The 14,908-nt window shown below is 37.1% G+C and overlaps 1 protein-coding gene across 1 annotated transcript; it reads left to right on the top strand.

Annotated features, from left to right (window-relative positions):
- Positions 1-544: 544 nt before the first annotated feature.
- Positions 545-13,274, top strand: slc6a7 (solute carrier family 6 member 7). Its single transcript, XM_046868408.1, has 15 exons — positions 545-841; positions 3,448-3,670; positions 6,589-6,720; positions 7,080-7,228; positions 7,320-7,369; positions 8,339-8,477; positions 8,988-9,122; positions 9,213-9,316; positions 9,401-9,525; positions 9,736-9,848; positions 10,718-10,855; positions 10,970-11,069; positions 11,632-11,750; positions 12,112-12,285; positions 12,398-13,274. The coding sequence occupies exons 1-15, from the start codon at positions 746-748 to the stop codon at positions 12,560-12,562; spliced, it is 1,962 nt and encodes a 653-aa protein (XP_046724364.1). The 5' UTR covers positions 545-745; the 3' UTR covers positions 12,563-13,274.
- Positions 13,275-14,908: the final 1,634 nt, after the last annotated feature.

Here is a 14,908-nt window from a genome sequence, read left to right as displayed (position 1 = left end):
TGTACTAGGATGAATGTAATTCTAAATGCTAATATAATTATTAGTATTAATAAAGTATTAGCACTCTCTCATAACCTTTTACTGTATGTATATATACTGCCAAAAAATACATTTCCTGTCTTAGCAGCGTGTGTGTGGTTTCCTGTTGAAATGAGAGATCTTTTGACACACAGGCCAGCAAACAGATTACATACGAGCATGTTGCATGTTGGGTTTGATGACTGTGGAGGAAGAATGAACAAGCATATATGAACTATTTATTTTGTGTTATTATGAGAGATGAAAGAATTGGCATTAATGCAAGAATTGAAAATAAACAGTTTGAAAGTGGCAATGTGTAAAAACTTGTAACTAAGGTTATTTTTTTACTAACAAACACATTTATAAAACAAGTAAATCAGCATGTCAGTGAATGAAGTGTGAAGCTACACTGAGCAGGCTGGCGACTCACAGGAAGGTGATAGGCTGAGAGAAAGAGAGAGAGAGAGAGAGAGAGAGAGAGAGAGAGAGAGAGAGAGCACATCAGGAGGAGTGGCTTGGTGAAGAACCTGTTGGAGGTGAGCCTTATTCCTGTTTGCTCTCCTCCCCACGGACAACATGGCGAACTGAACACACAGCACCTGCGCTTCTTTACGTAGCACTTTTTTCTTTTCTTTTTCTTTTTTTAGCCTATGCGTACGCTTCCTAATCAAACCCGAATAGATTAGATTTGCGGCGTGTGTTCTGATCTTGGACCAGCGTATCGATGAAACCCTTAGCGGAACCATGTAGCGAGCATCAAAAGAAAAGCCCTGGGGAGATGATGGCGAGTGAAGCTGTACCTGTTGGAAACACCGGAGAGGTGGGTGACGGAGGAGGACCCTGGAAAAATAAGAAACACGGAGATTAACACCATTTCAGCCCTATATTAATATTCATTCACATATATTATTTGCTTTATTTACGAATCAAGTTATATAATTTATATAGTTTTTTTTGTCTATGGTTGAAAAAGAACCGCAATTTGTTTGGTTTCTCTGCTATACAAAGTGCTTTATAACCAAAGCCTACAGGCGCCTGCAGGAGAGCAGGCAGCGAATAGTTCCGGTTGTGAGATTCATAATGGTTACCTGCCTAAAATGAGTTACATGTAATTCATAAAATTGAAACTGAATTAGGAAACATTTAAACTGGATTAATTAAGTTATTAGAACTGAATATTGAAACATTGAAATAGGTCTTTAGTCCATGTGTCTGAAAGAATCCTGTTGGTTTTGGAAAATCCACCCACAGGTTTTCTCGCTGTTGTTGATGCAACAAAGGTTTTAGACTTCAATGTTTACACAGACGTTCATAGTGTTTCCAGATGAACACCACCACCAGACCAGACCAGTTCTGCTTCTCAAAAGTAGATTCCAGGGACACTTGTATATCCATGAAATATTTTACTGTCCATTTTACAAATTAAATTATTTTTTTTGCCATGGATGTCTATAACACATTGGGTTTCTTATAGGATTTTCTCATCCAGGCTTTCAGAATGCAAGCCTTTAGATTGTTCATGATGTTCTTCATGATAAAGCATATTACTTAGTAACTACTATGAATTAGCATATTGTAGTGAAACAAAAAGTAAAAGTATAGTTTTATCGAAGAGTCTGTTGTCATTGATGCATGTTGTGAGGTCAAAAAATAAATTATAAATAATATCAACTGATTTCATTGCTGTTTAAATGAAACACGATTGAGTCTGAGCGAAAGTTTTATTATTATAAGAGATCTCATGGTTCTAATAAATAAATACACTGATACTGATACTGAAGTTTAGGTCGAAACTGAACCAGTATCATTTTTAACTCAACAATTGTTACATGATACTAAACTGATCTATACCAACACTACCACATAAGAGAAACACATTCACCTCCAACAACATGCCTTTCAAAACACTGCTATGTTTATTTATTTAGAGCGTTTAATACAAAACCAACGCAATTACCATGCCTGCCTTGCTAAATATTTCTAATTACTCTTTGTATGGTAACTTAGGTGCGTTCTGTTATTACCCAGCAACATATTTAACATTGCTACATATTTTATTGCACTACACATTCTAATTTTATTAATTTAACACACCTGCCACATGCCAGAGGTACATGCAGGTCTGGACTGAGTAAAACCAAATAGGATTAGTAGAAAATGTTATTAGATATTTGTTACTGAAAGTAAAATTTTAGGCCCAGGTTCAGTCTGATTATTTTCACAATCTATTAAAAAATGTTTGATGTTGTTGCTGGAAAGTAGCAAATGACTTTTTGAAATAAATGATTAAATGATACACATTTGGAAGACATTTCTAAAAAGAATTCTACTTGTAACTAATTAAGTTTTTTTTGCTGAACAAAGGTATAAATTTGCCTGTTCTAGAGCTTGTGTTAGACTTCATTGTTTTAGCAAAATGTTAATGTATGCAAAACAGTTAGTCCTTGACAATGAATTTCTCAACCTTCTGTTTTTACCACTTTTATATTCAACATCACAGTAAATCATGTGCAAACTCGATTAATCATTTTTTCTTTCCAAACATGTTGACTGCATGCTACAGGATATGTGCGATTAAACTGAAGCTTTCAGACTTGTTTCCTCTCGCGTGACATTGTATACAAAACCATGTCTCAGTGGTTCCCTGGTAACCGGAGTAACTTCTCTTTCATTATAATACTCGACGCAACGCCGGTGACGTCACAGTTCCCACCCAGATAGTTTGCTAATAGCAAGGGTTACACCCTGTGAGGCAAACCAAAAAGGAGATTTTAGGCTGGCTGAACACTTCGTACTATGTAGGGCGTTGATCCTTTTACTTTTTCGCAAAACATCCAAGCATTCAACATATTTGTCAGTCATGTTACTGAGGGTTACTAATAATTATGATTCATTAATGTAAATTCTGTATATTGTCCGAACTGATGCAATTAATACAGGCTTATATTATTATAAGGTTCCCTGCGAGTCAGACATAAAATATATTCATATTTATACATTCTGTTTGTACCATCAGTGGCTAAGTTCAAACAGAGAATGGGCACAATTGCAAAATTCTGATTAGTAGCCAATTCCTACTTTATATATAATAATAAATGGCACACACTAAAGGGCATGTTTACCTGACATCTGGGGCAGTAAAATATTAAGTTGCAAGTGATGATTTTATGAACATTATTTTAGCACAATTATTTCTGCTATTTGACATTGAATAACATGTCTCTGGTCAGCATTTTCAGCCTTGAAGTAAAAAAACAAAAAACTTAGACCCTGTAATGATTACAGCACAGAATTACTTTAATTGAATTAATAACTAGAGCAGAGCTTCTTGAAAAATGCCAAAGCTGAATCATGAAGTTAGTGAAATGAAATGTTTGGAAAACCTATACAGAAGTCTGACTGATATCTGTTTTATCTCCTCAACAGGGTCAAACCCAGACAAATGGGTTTTCTGTGCCTCATACTGTGAGCAATCCTGTTTCACAGATCCAGCATGCAAACTTGTCCTTGCCTGTCCAACAGCCACCGGCCAACCTTTCCAGAGGGCAGTGGGGTGGCAAATACGAGTTTCTGCTCTCTTGCATTGGCTACTGCGTTGGCCTCGGAAACGTTTGGAGATTTCCTTACCTGTGTTACCGGAATGGTGGAGGTGAGCTGTACCCACAGGGCTGAAATTACCAAGTACAAAATAGAGCAGCACTCAGTCATTAGAAGCATTTTGAGGGACCATTCTAGCATTGCACCTTTTACTGGAAGTCAAGAAAACAGCTCAGAAATAATGCTGCTATAATGCCCATGACACAGCAATTATTTTTTCTGTCATGACAAGGAGCTTAAAAAAAGGTTTCCAGCAAGATGATAATTAATCTCTGGAATTGGGAAGTGGTTTATACTGACACACAATCCTTGTTAGTGATTATAATCATATAGTAGGATCCATGCACATAAAAGAATATTCTGGTGTTGTTTAATCGTTATCTGTATCATATGTGGGATTACGCTGTATATGTGGCTATACGCTGTCAGTTCCTTTGCTAGAACTGAACTGGGTAAGAAATCTTTTGCGTATTTAGCACCGTTTGACTGGAATCTTATCCAATCAAAATTGAAGTTGCAAAATCTTCTCTCCATGGACCAGTTCAAAGTAGCTATTTGGCAACTGGAAGACGACTCTGTGAAATGTAACTGTTTTTAACCTTTGTTTGTGAAATGTATTTGTTTTAACTGTGTTTGTGATGTGTAAGTCTGTAACTGAATGTATTGCTGCTCATCTTGGCCAGGTCACTCCTGTGAATGAGATTTTTAATCTCAGTGAGTTTCTACCTGGTTAAATAAAGGCAATAGATTACCACAGACAGTCATTTCCATATAGTGAGAACTCACTTCTAATAAGAGAAAAAAATGTAAAATGTGGAACTACAGAAAAGAAGCTGTAATTTTAGACAACAGTGAAGCAATATAGATAGTCATTTTGATTAGTTACACATTCCCAAAGGGTTTCATTAAACCACCAGGCTGAAACTGGGGCATGTCTTTGTTCATGTTTGTATGATGAACTATGCAGATTTGGATAAACCGCTTTTAGATTGGGATTATATTTTTCTCAGTACAAGGAAGTGACCAGATTGCCAATTGTGAGATTTGCATATAAGTTACTGCTCCCGTAGGCATATTTAGTTGGAAAACCTTGCCCTTTTTTTAATATCTCACTGCTGAACCCAGCCAATGCCAGATCTGATAACACAATGACAGTTCATGTCCATAAGCAGTAATCAAAGCTGCACTCGTCTGCACGTGTGTGTCCAGGCCCAGCCAAGGTCATTTGTTAGTTCTGTTATCCTTCTAGAATAAAACATGGACAGTCTCCAAGTCCTCTTGGGTGTGTCCTGCACAAGGGTATTGCAGATGTAATGGAGATGCCCACTGCTGCTCAGAATGCTGTTTGTTAATATTTTTCTCAGCTTGTTTAACGTTTGCATATGTGTCTTGAATATTTCAAATGGATTGTGTTAATAGAATATCGAAACAAATATAAAAAGTAAGGAAACCCTCTCAATAAGCATAAGTATGCTTTTAACTAACACATTTTTCAGGCGTGAGAGTGGGATAAAGATACGCAGTTTAGCAGAAGCAATGTCAGAATAACAACAAATCATAAATCACAGCAGCAGCAAAAACAGGAACAAAAATTATTAACTATTGTTTTGGAAAATAGAAGCAGTTTTAAGAACTATAATGTAAGAGGTTTTGATCCCTCACAGAGATTTTGGAGGAGACAGAGATGATGAAAAGCAGCACTATTTCTTTATATTCAAATCTGAGTTTGAATACATAGAATGTATACTTAAAAACACTACAGCATATGGACAAAAGTACTGGGACACCTGAGTTTTCAAGCCACATGTGATTCTCACCTAAAGACTTGAAGGCACAAAATTGTATAAGATATATTTGGATGCAGTAGCACTTGAACTAGGAGACCCATGGTTTCACAATGAAGTGGAAGATCTTGAATGGCCTGCTTTAGAGTTTTGACCTCAACCCTATTGAACATCTTTGGGGTGAATTGGAATGCTGACCACACCCCAGGCCTCCTCACCCTACATCGATACCAGACTTTACTAGCATCCTAGTGGCTAAATGAGCACAGCTCTACAAATTAAGAAATCTGGAGGACCTTCTTCCCAGAAAAGTGGAGGTTATTATAACAGCAGCAAATAAAGACTAAATGTGGAAAGTGATGTTCAAAAATAAAATAAAAAATCTTATAAACAGGTGTCTACAAACCTTTCTCCATATAGTGTAGTTCTCTATGAAAATACACTAATGTGACACAAAAACATCCATATTAAGTTTGCAAACAGTGTTTCCGGAGTGAACAAATAATAAATCCGTATTCTCTGAATTTAGTGGGCAAGTAAACACTCTGCTGCAATTTCCCTGTCTGATTTTTGGTTATTGGAAATCTAAAATGTTGTACTTAATTGAATATAATAGCATATGCTGAGCTGGTTAGATAAAAAAATGAATTGAAACGGAATAATGAAATAAAAGAAAAATGTATGAAAGGGGAAGACTTTGTAGCGATAGACCTTATTCTTTCTCTATACGTTTTGAGCCCACCTATTGGCCCCATTAGTGTCTTATGTCACTTCAAAGAGACATATTCTGATAGTAGAAATGTTATAAACTGGCTTTCCACTGCAGTATGTTTGTTCTGCTTTGTCAGTGTATTAACATAGCTATGTTCCCGATTTCAACGTCTGCTGCCTGTACAGCTGTAAAAACTGCTATCAGTCGAATGTGTAGCGTAACAGAAGATGGGATTTGTAACAAGTAGCATGTGTGATAGTTGCAGCATTGAGGAGCTTTCCATCAATTTGAATGTACTATGTATAAACATGATAGTTGTGACTTGAAGTCATGTCTCAGGTGCCTATGCTACCAATGTGTCCACCTCTGGTTTCCTCCCATAACGATGTAGAAATTACTAAATGTTTTCAGCTACACTACTTTATGCAAATCATTATGTGAAGTATTGACATGGTATTTTTTGTGGTGTTACAGGTGTTTTTCTCATCCCTTACTTCATCATGTTGTTCTTCACGGGCATGCCACTCTTTCTCATGGAGCTCAGTCTGGGTCAGTACGGAGCTGCAGGCCCCATCACGGTGTGGAAGTGCTGCCCGTTGCTCAAAGGTACCAGCACACTCAAATGCAATGAATTCACTTGATTCTGGGGCTTATTCTGGAATTTCTATGTCAATATATTATATTACATATAAAGTGTTCTGGATTAAACACAGCCTCCATTTTCTAGCTATGAATAATTAGTGTAACTGCATAATTACAGAGTAATGTAGTGTGTTTGCAGGTACACCTGATCATTTTTGGATTTTCTTTTAGTTCATGAAAGTTTTATGCAGGCTTTTATTCCAGTAAAACAATTTCAGCTTAATATTGTTGCTTCTTTATTTTTCTACATGTGCACTAACATAACCAGAAGGTTTTTCTTTAAATGAAGAGTTGAAATGAGTCATTGTTTTGTGTTTCTCCAGGAATTGGTATCGGCATGCTGTGTGTGTCCACATTGGTGTGTCTCTACTACAATGTCATCATCGCTTGGACATTTTATTACCTGGGAAGTTCTTTCCAGAGCCCTCTGCCATGGTCTTGTAATGCTATTGCTAATGCTGCGCTGTGTAGTGTGAGTGTAATATAGCTGTGCACTAAACATTGTGAAATTCCTTTTTGCATGTATACGTATTTATTATTACTCTTCTGTTTGTGATCCATAGAACAACACCAATGTCACACATTCCCTCAGTGCATCTGAGGTCTTCTGGAAGTAAGGATTATTATATTAACTATACTAATATGGTTACTATTGTCACTAAAACTAATAAGAGATATTTTTCAAAAGAAACGTGCTTTATTGTCAACTGAATCTTTAAGAGACCTTTAACAGGGTTTATTAGTGATAATGTGATTAGTGATTATTTATGTTTTCTTTTAAAGTTGTTTCTAATTTAAGTAATTGGAGGACAAATGAATGCTTGTTGCTTCTAAATTCTAGAGGTTAATTTCAGTTAGTTTCCAAAACAATATTTAATTGTCCTAAAATGTTGTAATTGGGTTTTTTTTTGTTTTGTTACAATGTTAATCCTACTGTGTAGAGCAACAGTTTTTTTAAATAAAATTTTTATTTGTCACACACATTTAGACAGAGAACATGTAGTGAAATGCTTTTTATGACTGTCCTACATGTAAATAGAAATAGAATATATAAATGTAAATAAAAATATAAAGTACAAGAACTATAAAAAGTATAATAAAAGTATAATGTATAGCTAAGTATTAAAATAAGGATCAACAAGATCCAAATTTTTTCTTAGTTCAATTGTTCACCACTAGTGCTAAAGAAATATACAGCACATGTTTTGTTCACTTTTGTTGCTACTCGTTACAAATCCCATCTTCTGTTACGCTACACATTCGACTGATAGCAGAATGTTTTTACAGCTGTACAGGCAGCAGACTTTAAAATCGGGAACATAGCTATGTCAATACACTGACAAAGCAGAACAAACATACTGCAGTGGAAAGCCAGTTTATAACATCTCTACTATCAGAATATGTCTCTTTGAAGTGACATAAGACACTAAAAACGCAGGTGTGCTTTTCTAGAAATAGCCTAACATAAATCAGCCAATCATAGTGGTGGTTAAATGTTTTCAAAATTGAGGCCATGTGTAACTCTCTTTCTCTCTCTCTCTCTCTTTTTCTCGCGCTTTCCCTCTGTGTTTGCTATTATAAGTGAACGTGTCCTGGGCGTGGTCAACAGTAAGGGCTTGGATGACCCTGGTCCCGTTAGGTGGCAACTTGCTCTATGTTTGCTGGCTGCCTGGGTCATCATTTTCCTCTGCATGCTGAAGGGCATTCACAGCTCTGGCAAGGTAGCATCCACACAGTCTGATCCACTCATTCTGGCTCATTCAGTCCAACCATCTTTGTCTAATCCAATCAGTTTGATCCACCAACTCCGATTCACTCAATCTGATATGAAGTGTTAGCTACTCATTCTAATCCAGTCAGTGTCATTAAGTCAGTCTGGTTTACTGTGCTTGAGGCTCATACAGGTATCTTAACATTAATCGATTTAATTCAGGCTGTGATTACGTGTTGTGTCCTTCCTTTGATTTAACTTTTTCAGTAACTGTTGTAGTGTACACATGTTGTATTGGCGATTTTAATTGTTTTGTTTTAGTGCATGTATGATGTCATATCATCACTGACCTATTCTAGATATGACATATGCTATTTAAGTATGGCTCAGATATGTATTTCTATCATATATCCTGATATCACAGTTTCAGCTGTTGTGTGAGTGTGTTTTTGTACATTTTGTACATTTGTGCATTGCTTCGGTAATTGTATGCTAATTAAGATCTGTTCCTCCCGTGCAGGTGGTGTATGTGACAGCCACGTTCCCCTACTTTGTGCTAATTGTGCTGATCATCAGAGGGGCCACGTTAGAGGGCTCACTCCAGGGTGTAGCTTTTTATCTGACTCCAGTCTGGGAGCGGCTGGCGAACGCACAGGTACTAGCAACAGTACTTGTCTTATAACACTTGCAGTATATAGTGTTAGTAATAAAATCTCATTTATTTTAATATTGTGGGTTTGTGTAGGTATGGAATGATGCAGCCTCACAGATCTTCTACTCACTGGGCATTGGAGTAGGAGGCCTTCTTTCTATGGCTTCCTACAATAAATTTGACAATAATGTGATCAGGTTAGTTGACTGTAGCTTATCATTTTCCTTGTTTTAACTTTTTCATGGAAAAATTCAGCAATTAAATTGTACTTCCTTTTTCAGGGACACACTTGTCATCACCATAGGCAACTGTGCCACCAGCTTCTTTGCAGGCTTTGCTATTTTTTCCATTCTGGGTCACATGGCTTGGAGGAAGGGCGTTCCTGTGGAAAAGGTGGCAGATTCAGGTAGATCAGTGTGTGTAGGTGTGTGTGTGTGTGTGTGTGTGTTGGTGTGTGTGTTTTCTTTTCCCACAAGTCAGCAGACACTCCCCATTATTTTACAATCTGCTTTTACGATGTGGCTTAACTGAAACATGCCATATTGAATTTCAAGAGAATGAGTTAACTGATCTTAAGCTATACATTTCAGTGATTATGTGTTTGATCTTCTCTCAGGTCCAGGCTTGGCGTTTGTAGCATATCCAGAAGCCCTTGCTCTTTTGCCTGGTTCTGTTTTCTGGTCCATTCTGTTTTTTCTCATGCTCTTCATGCTAGGAGTGGACACACTGGTAATACCCCTTTATTTAAATGTTTCTCACTTCACTATTATATATTTTGTTTGTAAAAAAAAAAAAAAAACTGTCCTGAATGCAGTCAGTGAGCCAGGATAACAAAATAAGTAATGAAGGTCTAGGCCACACTATGTTTTGTATATTTAATTGAGTTTATTAATTTTCCATATTCATTCAAATTCAATTTGAACTCATTAACTTTTATATTTTTACTTTCCCATTTAAATATGTAAATACCACACATCAAGATAAGATAAGATAAGATAAGATAAGATATAAATTGGTTTTGCTTTTCAGTTTTGTCTATAAACCATACCCTGATTTGCCCACTACAGTTTTCCAAACCACATGAAAGCATAACATTACTGTCATTATACAAATCCTGCTAAATTGTTTATATTTTATGTTGCTCTTACAGTTTTATAGTTTATCATGTCTAATTAAAAAGACTGGCTTGCTCATATCAGTGTGTTTACCATTATATTTTAATTGTAGAAATGTAAAGTATGAAAGTATCATTTGATAAAAGTTCAGGTCAATTATTTTTTTCCCAAAAGTAAAAAATCTTTGTGTTTGGCTGATTGACTCCATTTTAAGTGGACAAATGAACAAAAGTACTTTTCATTCTGCTATTTAAACCTTAATGGGACAAACTATGACTACAGTATTTGCATGTAAGATGTTTTCAAAGCAGTGGTATTACAACATTCTTCTGACAACACGCGGTTGTTAAGCAGTGCAGCTTACTTCAGTATAGTGATGTAACTTCCTGATAAGCTAATGAGGAAAGACATGATAGTTGATTTCCCGCTCTCTCTCTCTCTCTCTCTCGCTCTCTCTTTCTCTCTCTCTTTTTCTCTCTGTAGTTTGGTAATATGGAAGGCATTACCACAGCAGTACTGGACGAGTTTCCTCAGCTCAGAAGCAACATGAAGCAGAAGACCATTTTCTTGGCGCTGCTCTGCTTTAGCTTCTACCTGTTGGGCCTGTTACTGGTCACTGATGTGAGTGTAAACCAGCTTTCCTCAATTAATTAGGTGATATAGTACATGAAAGCTGCTGTTGAATGCGCATTTGAGCGTCTTCAATATTTAATACTGTGCATTTCTCTTCAACAGGGAGGGATTTACTGGTTCACCCTCATAGACTCATTCAGCACCAGTTTTGGTCTCATCATCATCACTCTGTTCATGTGTCTGGGCATCTCATTCTTCTATGGTGCGCCTCCCATTACTCTTTTTTCATCTCACACTTACACTACTTGTCTATTAACAAGTGTAGCCTGAGCAGAGGTTTTCCTTCAGACAAATGTTTCCTCGACCCATGTTTCCTGACTTTGAATTTCAGTGTGCCATCATACATTCACTATGTTTGACACAAAGAATTGCCAAATATTTCAGTTAGCATCTTTGGAGGAGCGCCATCAGAGCGAAATAGCTTGTGCCCTTTTTTTCTCGAAAGGAAGTACTCTTTCCTGTCAGTCAGAGCGACACTAGCCAATCAAGGGCTTTTGTGAGCTCATGTACATAGAAAAGGGTAGATAGCAGGTAGTTACGCTGCTCAGTGATGATGCATGATAAGCAGTGGTTGAAAAGATATGGTTGGCTGGCTTCATGTAGATAAGATGAAGAATATTTCTGCTTTCACCCTGCCCAATTGTATATTAGGAGACAGTTTGGCTCAGGAGAAACCAACCGCTTTTCTGTCACCTCTTTATGTTGTGGAACTAAATGTTATGAAGTGTGTAAAGGAATATTTGCATGTGATTTGTTTAACTCAGGTGTGAACCAGTTTTGCCAGGACATAGTGGACATGATCTGTCCCTGCCCGCCCTGGTGTAGCAAACTGCTGCTCTATTTCAAAGCCTGCTGGGTATTCTGTACACCTTTCCTGTTACTGGTGAGTACAGTGTTTGGGGTGGATTTGGTTTTTGGTGTAGAAAATGCATCTTGTATAAAGTGTATATATGATTTTTTTATAATAATAATTAATATAATAGTTAATTTAGTGGGACTTGAAAATGTGTCATTTAGATTGTTTAAACCAAAGCAAGCATGTAGGAGTCATATCCCTCTGAACCTAAGCAGAAATAAACATGCCCCTGACCGAGGCTTGAAACAAACACCATGTCAGCTTGTGTTAAATAATTTAGTGTACCTGTGACATTCTAGCTCGCCGCTTTTCTACTCATTTTATTAACGGCTTGCAGGTGTATTGTATCGCCTAATTATGAAATGTTATGTGTTTATCCCTCATGTAGTTTATCCTGACCTATATCTTCATTGAGATGTACAGATCATCCCTGCATTATGGGTTGTACCAGTACCCCATGTGGGGCAAAGGGCTGGGGGTGTGTATGGGTGTCATATGCTGCCTGCAGATCCCCATCTGGGCCTTTGTGGCTGTCTGGAAGGAGTCTGGCACCTTGATGGAGGTGAGTCCTCACTTGTGACTAATCTGTGTCTGATGTAAACAAGAAACCACAAGATCAAAATTTTTCTTTTATTGTATATCGAAACACACATTAGCTATAATCTGTCTTTCAGCGCTTTCAGAAAGCCATCCGGCCGCTGAACTCCTGGCGAGACAACAACCAGAGCAACGGCACTCATGCACATATTGCAGAGCCTGAGAGAGTGGAGGGACCCTACACGGTCAACCTGACTGACTTGGACTTCACTGCGATGGCCTGGGACACCAGTGAAGCGTAACACTGCGCCTGTAGGAGGAGGCCGAACTGCACCTTTTGGTTAAAGGATGATTGTTGAAGCTGTACTTAAGGACAACTGAGAAAGCTCACACTGTGTGGGCACCAAAAATATGTACCTAAACTAGAATGCACTGTATGTAGTTCAGTGCATTGGCAGTGCCTGTTTCCTTAAAGGAATTTGATAAAAACTGGACATGGGTTTTGTTTTTAGTGACAGTTACCAAAAACGTTGTGGAAATTGCACGTTTGTTCATACTTTCAACCACAGTCACTGTCCAGAAACCAGTAAGCGCTTCCCCAATGGGGAGTTGTTTTATAATGACTAATGATGCAGGTTTTAGTTTCTTTTCTATTCAAGGGGCAATGTTTTTGTAATTATAATGTTTTATAGAGTTGTTTTTATAATATTTTATGATGATATTATGGTGGGCTTCCTAGTAGCTTAAACCTGCTGTTGAGAACTGAGTTAGAATCCCACCATTAGGTCTGGATTCTAAGCAAGAATAATTGTCCCTGTTGTGTGGAAGGGATCGAGCATTGGGGAACATTACTCTATGTTCACACTAACAAGATGCTTGTGTCTTTTGTAGTTTGTCTCTTGTAATGACCATCTTTAGATTTGGATTTTATTATTATTTTTTTTGCTCCAATGGCAAACTGTAATAGACAATAAATTAATAGACTCCAGCCAAATATATGATATAATCTTCTTACTTTTGCTTTGACATAAAATACTTACTATGCTTTATACTAGTTAAGCTAATGGTACCAGGTTCCTACACTCTTCAGAGGCACCATCGATCTGTTATTCCTAAATAATTTTGTCCATAAAATCCCAGGATGTTTAATGAGAAAGTGTACATGACAAGAAAAGATGAACCCACAGTTATATGTTTTCCGTACATTTTTGCACGTCATACAGTCAAAAAAAAAGGGCAGGTAGTAGATAACTTTTGAGTGTGGAACTGAAGAAATGTGCACATGCACCCAGGGCCCAAGGAATCATAAGAGAATGTTTTTATATCATTTGTCATAAAAAAAAAAAACCCAAAAAAGACTCTGTTAATTTAGTGTGAAAATAAGGGCATTCCCTTTTCCTAAGTCAGCTTCACAGTGTGTGTTCATCTGCCCTGTGATGATGTGGTTAGAGATAAAAATGCACAAAAGCATCACGTGTTGATGGTTCTGGTTTGATAGCCATCATGCAATAGGTAACCTGCTGAGCTGGTGGGAAATCGCAACAACAGGGAAAATTCATTTATTCATAAAATAATAAATATCGCTTTAAGACATGATTTGCAAAGTCATGCAGTGAAACAGCAGTATTTGTCACTGAAACAGCATTACTCCTTTATTATCTCCAATTGGCTCCAAAAGACTGAAAACCTATAGAATTGGGAAAAAACTTACATTGTATTTTGATTAAAACACATGCAAAACGTGGAGGCTTTTTGGGGGGGAAATTGTCCAATAAGTGTAACAAAAATATTACTTTTATGATTTTATATAGTGTATTCTATTTTAAAACGTAAATGAAATTAAATACAATTGTGTTAAATAATAATTGTACACAAAACATCATTATTGAGTATCAAGCTATTTAAAGCTATAAAGCTATTAAGGATTTATCTGGATGTCATCTGGGCTAAAGTAGACAAACTGACAATTTATTCCATGTCAGCATTTGTATCTGTTTACCTCTGTGTTTAGGGAATGTTGTCTACCTCAGCAAGTGCTGTCTACCTCAGGGAGTGTTCAGATAGTGCTGCCATAAACAACTATAATGTTTATGTCTGATTTCCTCTAAATAACCTGTAGATCGTTGCTACAGTGCATCCAAATGCCATCCAGATTGCAGCTGCAGATATAATCTTGGCATTTTTAATGATAAAGTTCCTCTGGAAACACTGAACATTGGGAAATGTGACAGTTTACTTCCCCCAGGATGACACACATCAGCTTTTCCACAGACAGTTCCACAGTGTTTTCTCCAAACTCTCCTGACTTACAATGAGCTGCAAAGAGCTCTGCCTCTCAGTGTGATGTTTCATTTAATTCGACGCAGACAAGCCTTTGCAAAGTGCAGTTTACAGCTTCCCCTCTGGCTGTTATAGGACACACATTCCTTTATGCCCATATAGTGTGCGTCTGTCAGGAGGAACTGCAGAGTAGCACCGAAGTCCTTATTAAACCAGACCCATATCCATAACGTTTATTTTCCAGATGTGTCTGAGAACATGGTTTCCATATTAACTGCTTTAAAATATTACTCCAGATATTATTTGCTAATTAAACTATAAAACTGATCCAAGTGGAAGACGGTCAGACAGAGTGCAAAAAAAAAAAA

The sequence above is a fragment of the Silurus meridionalis genome, chromosome 15 (assembly GCF_014805685.1).
Source record: "Silurus meridionalis isolate SWU-2019-XX chromosome 15, ASM1480568v1, whole genome shotgun sequence".
Lineage (NCBI taxonomy): Eukaryota > Metazoa > Chordata > Actinopteri > Siluriformes > Siluridae > Silurus > Silurus meridionalis.
This window is presented reverse-complemented; position numbering and strand designations above follow the sequence as displayed.

Coding starts and splice junctions, on each gene's coding strand:
- slc6a7 (XM_046868408.1), top strand. CDS start 746: ATGAAACCCTTAGCGGAACCATGTAGCGAGCATCAAAAGAAAAGCCCT. Junction 3,671..6,588: donor GTGTTACCGGAATGGTGGAG/GTGAGCTGTACC, acceptor GTGGTGTTACAG/GTGTTTTTCTCATCCCTTAC. Junction 7,370..8,338: donor GCATCTGAGGTCTTCTGGAA/GTAAGGATTATT, acceptor TGCTATTATAAG/TGAACGTGTCCTGGGCGTGG.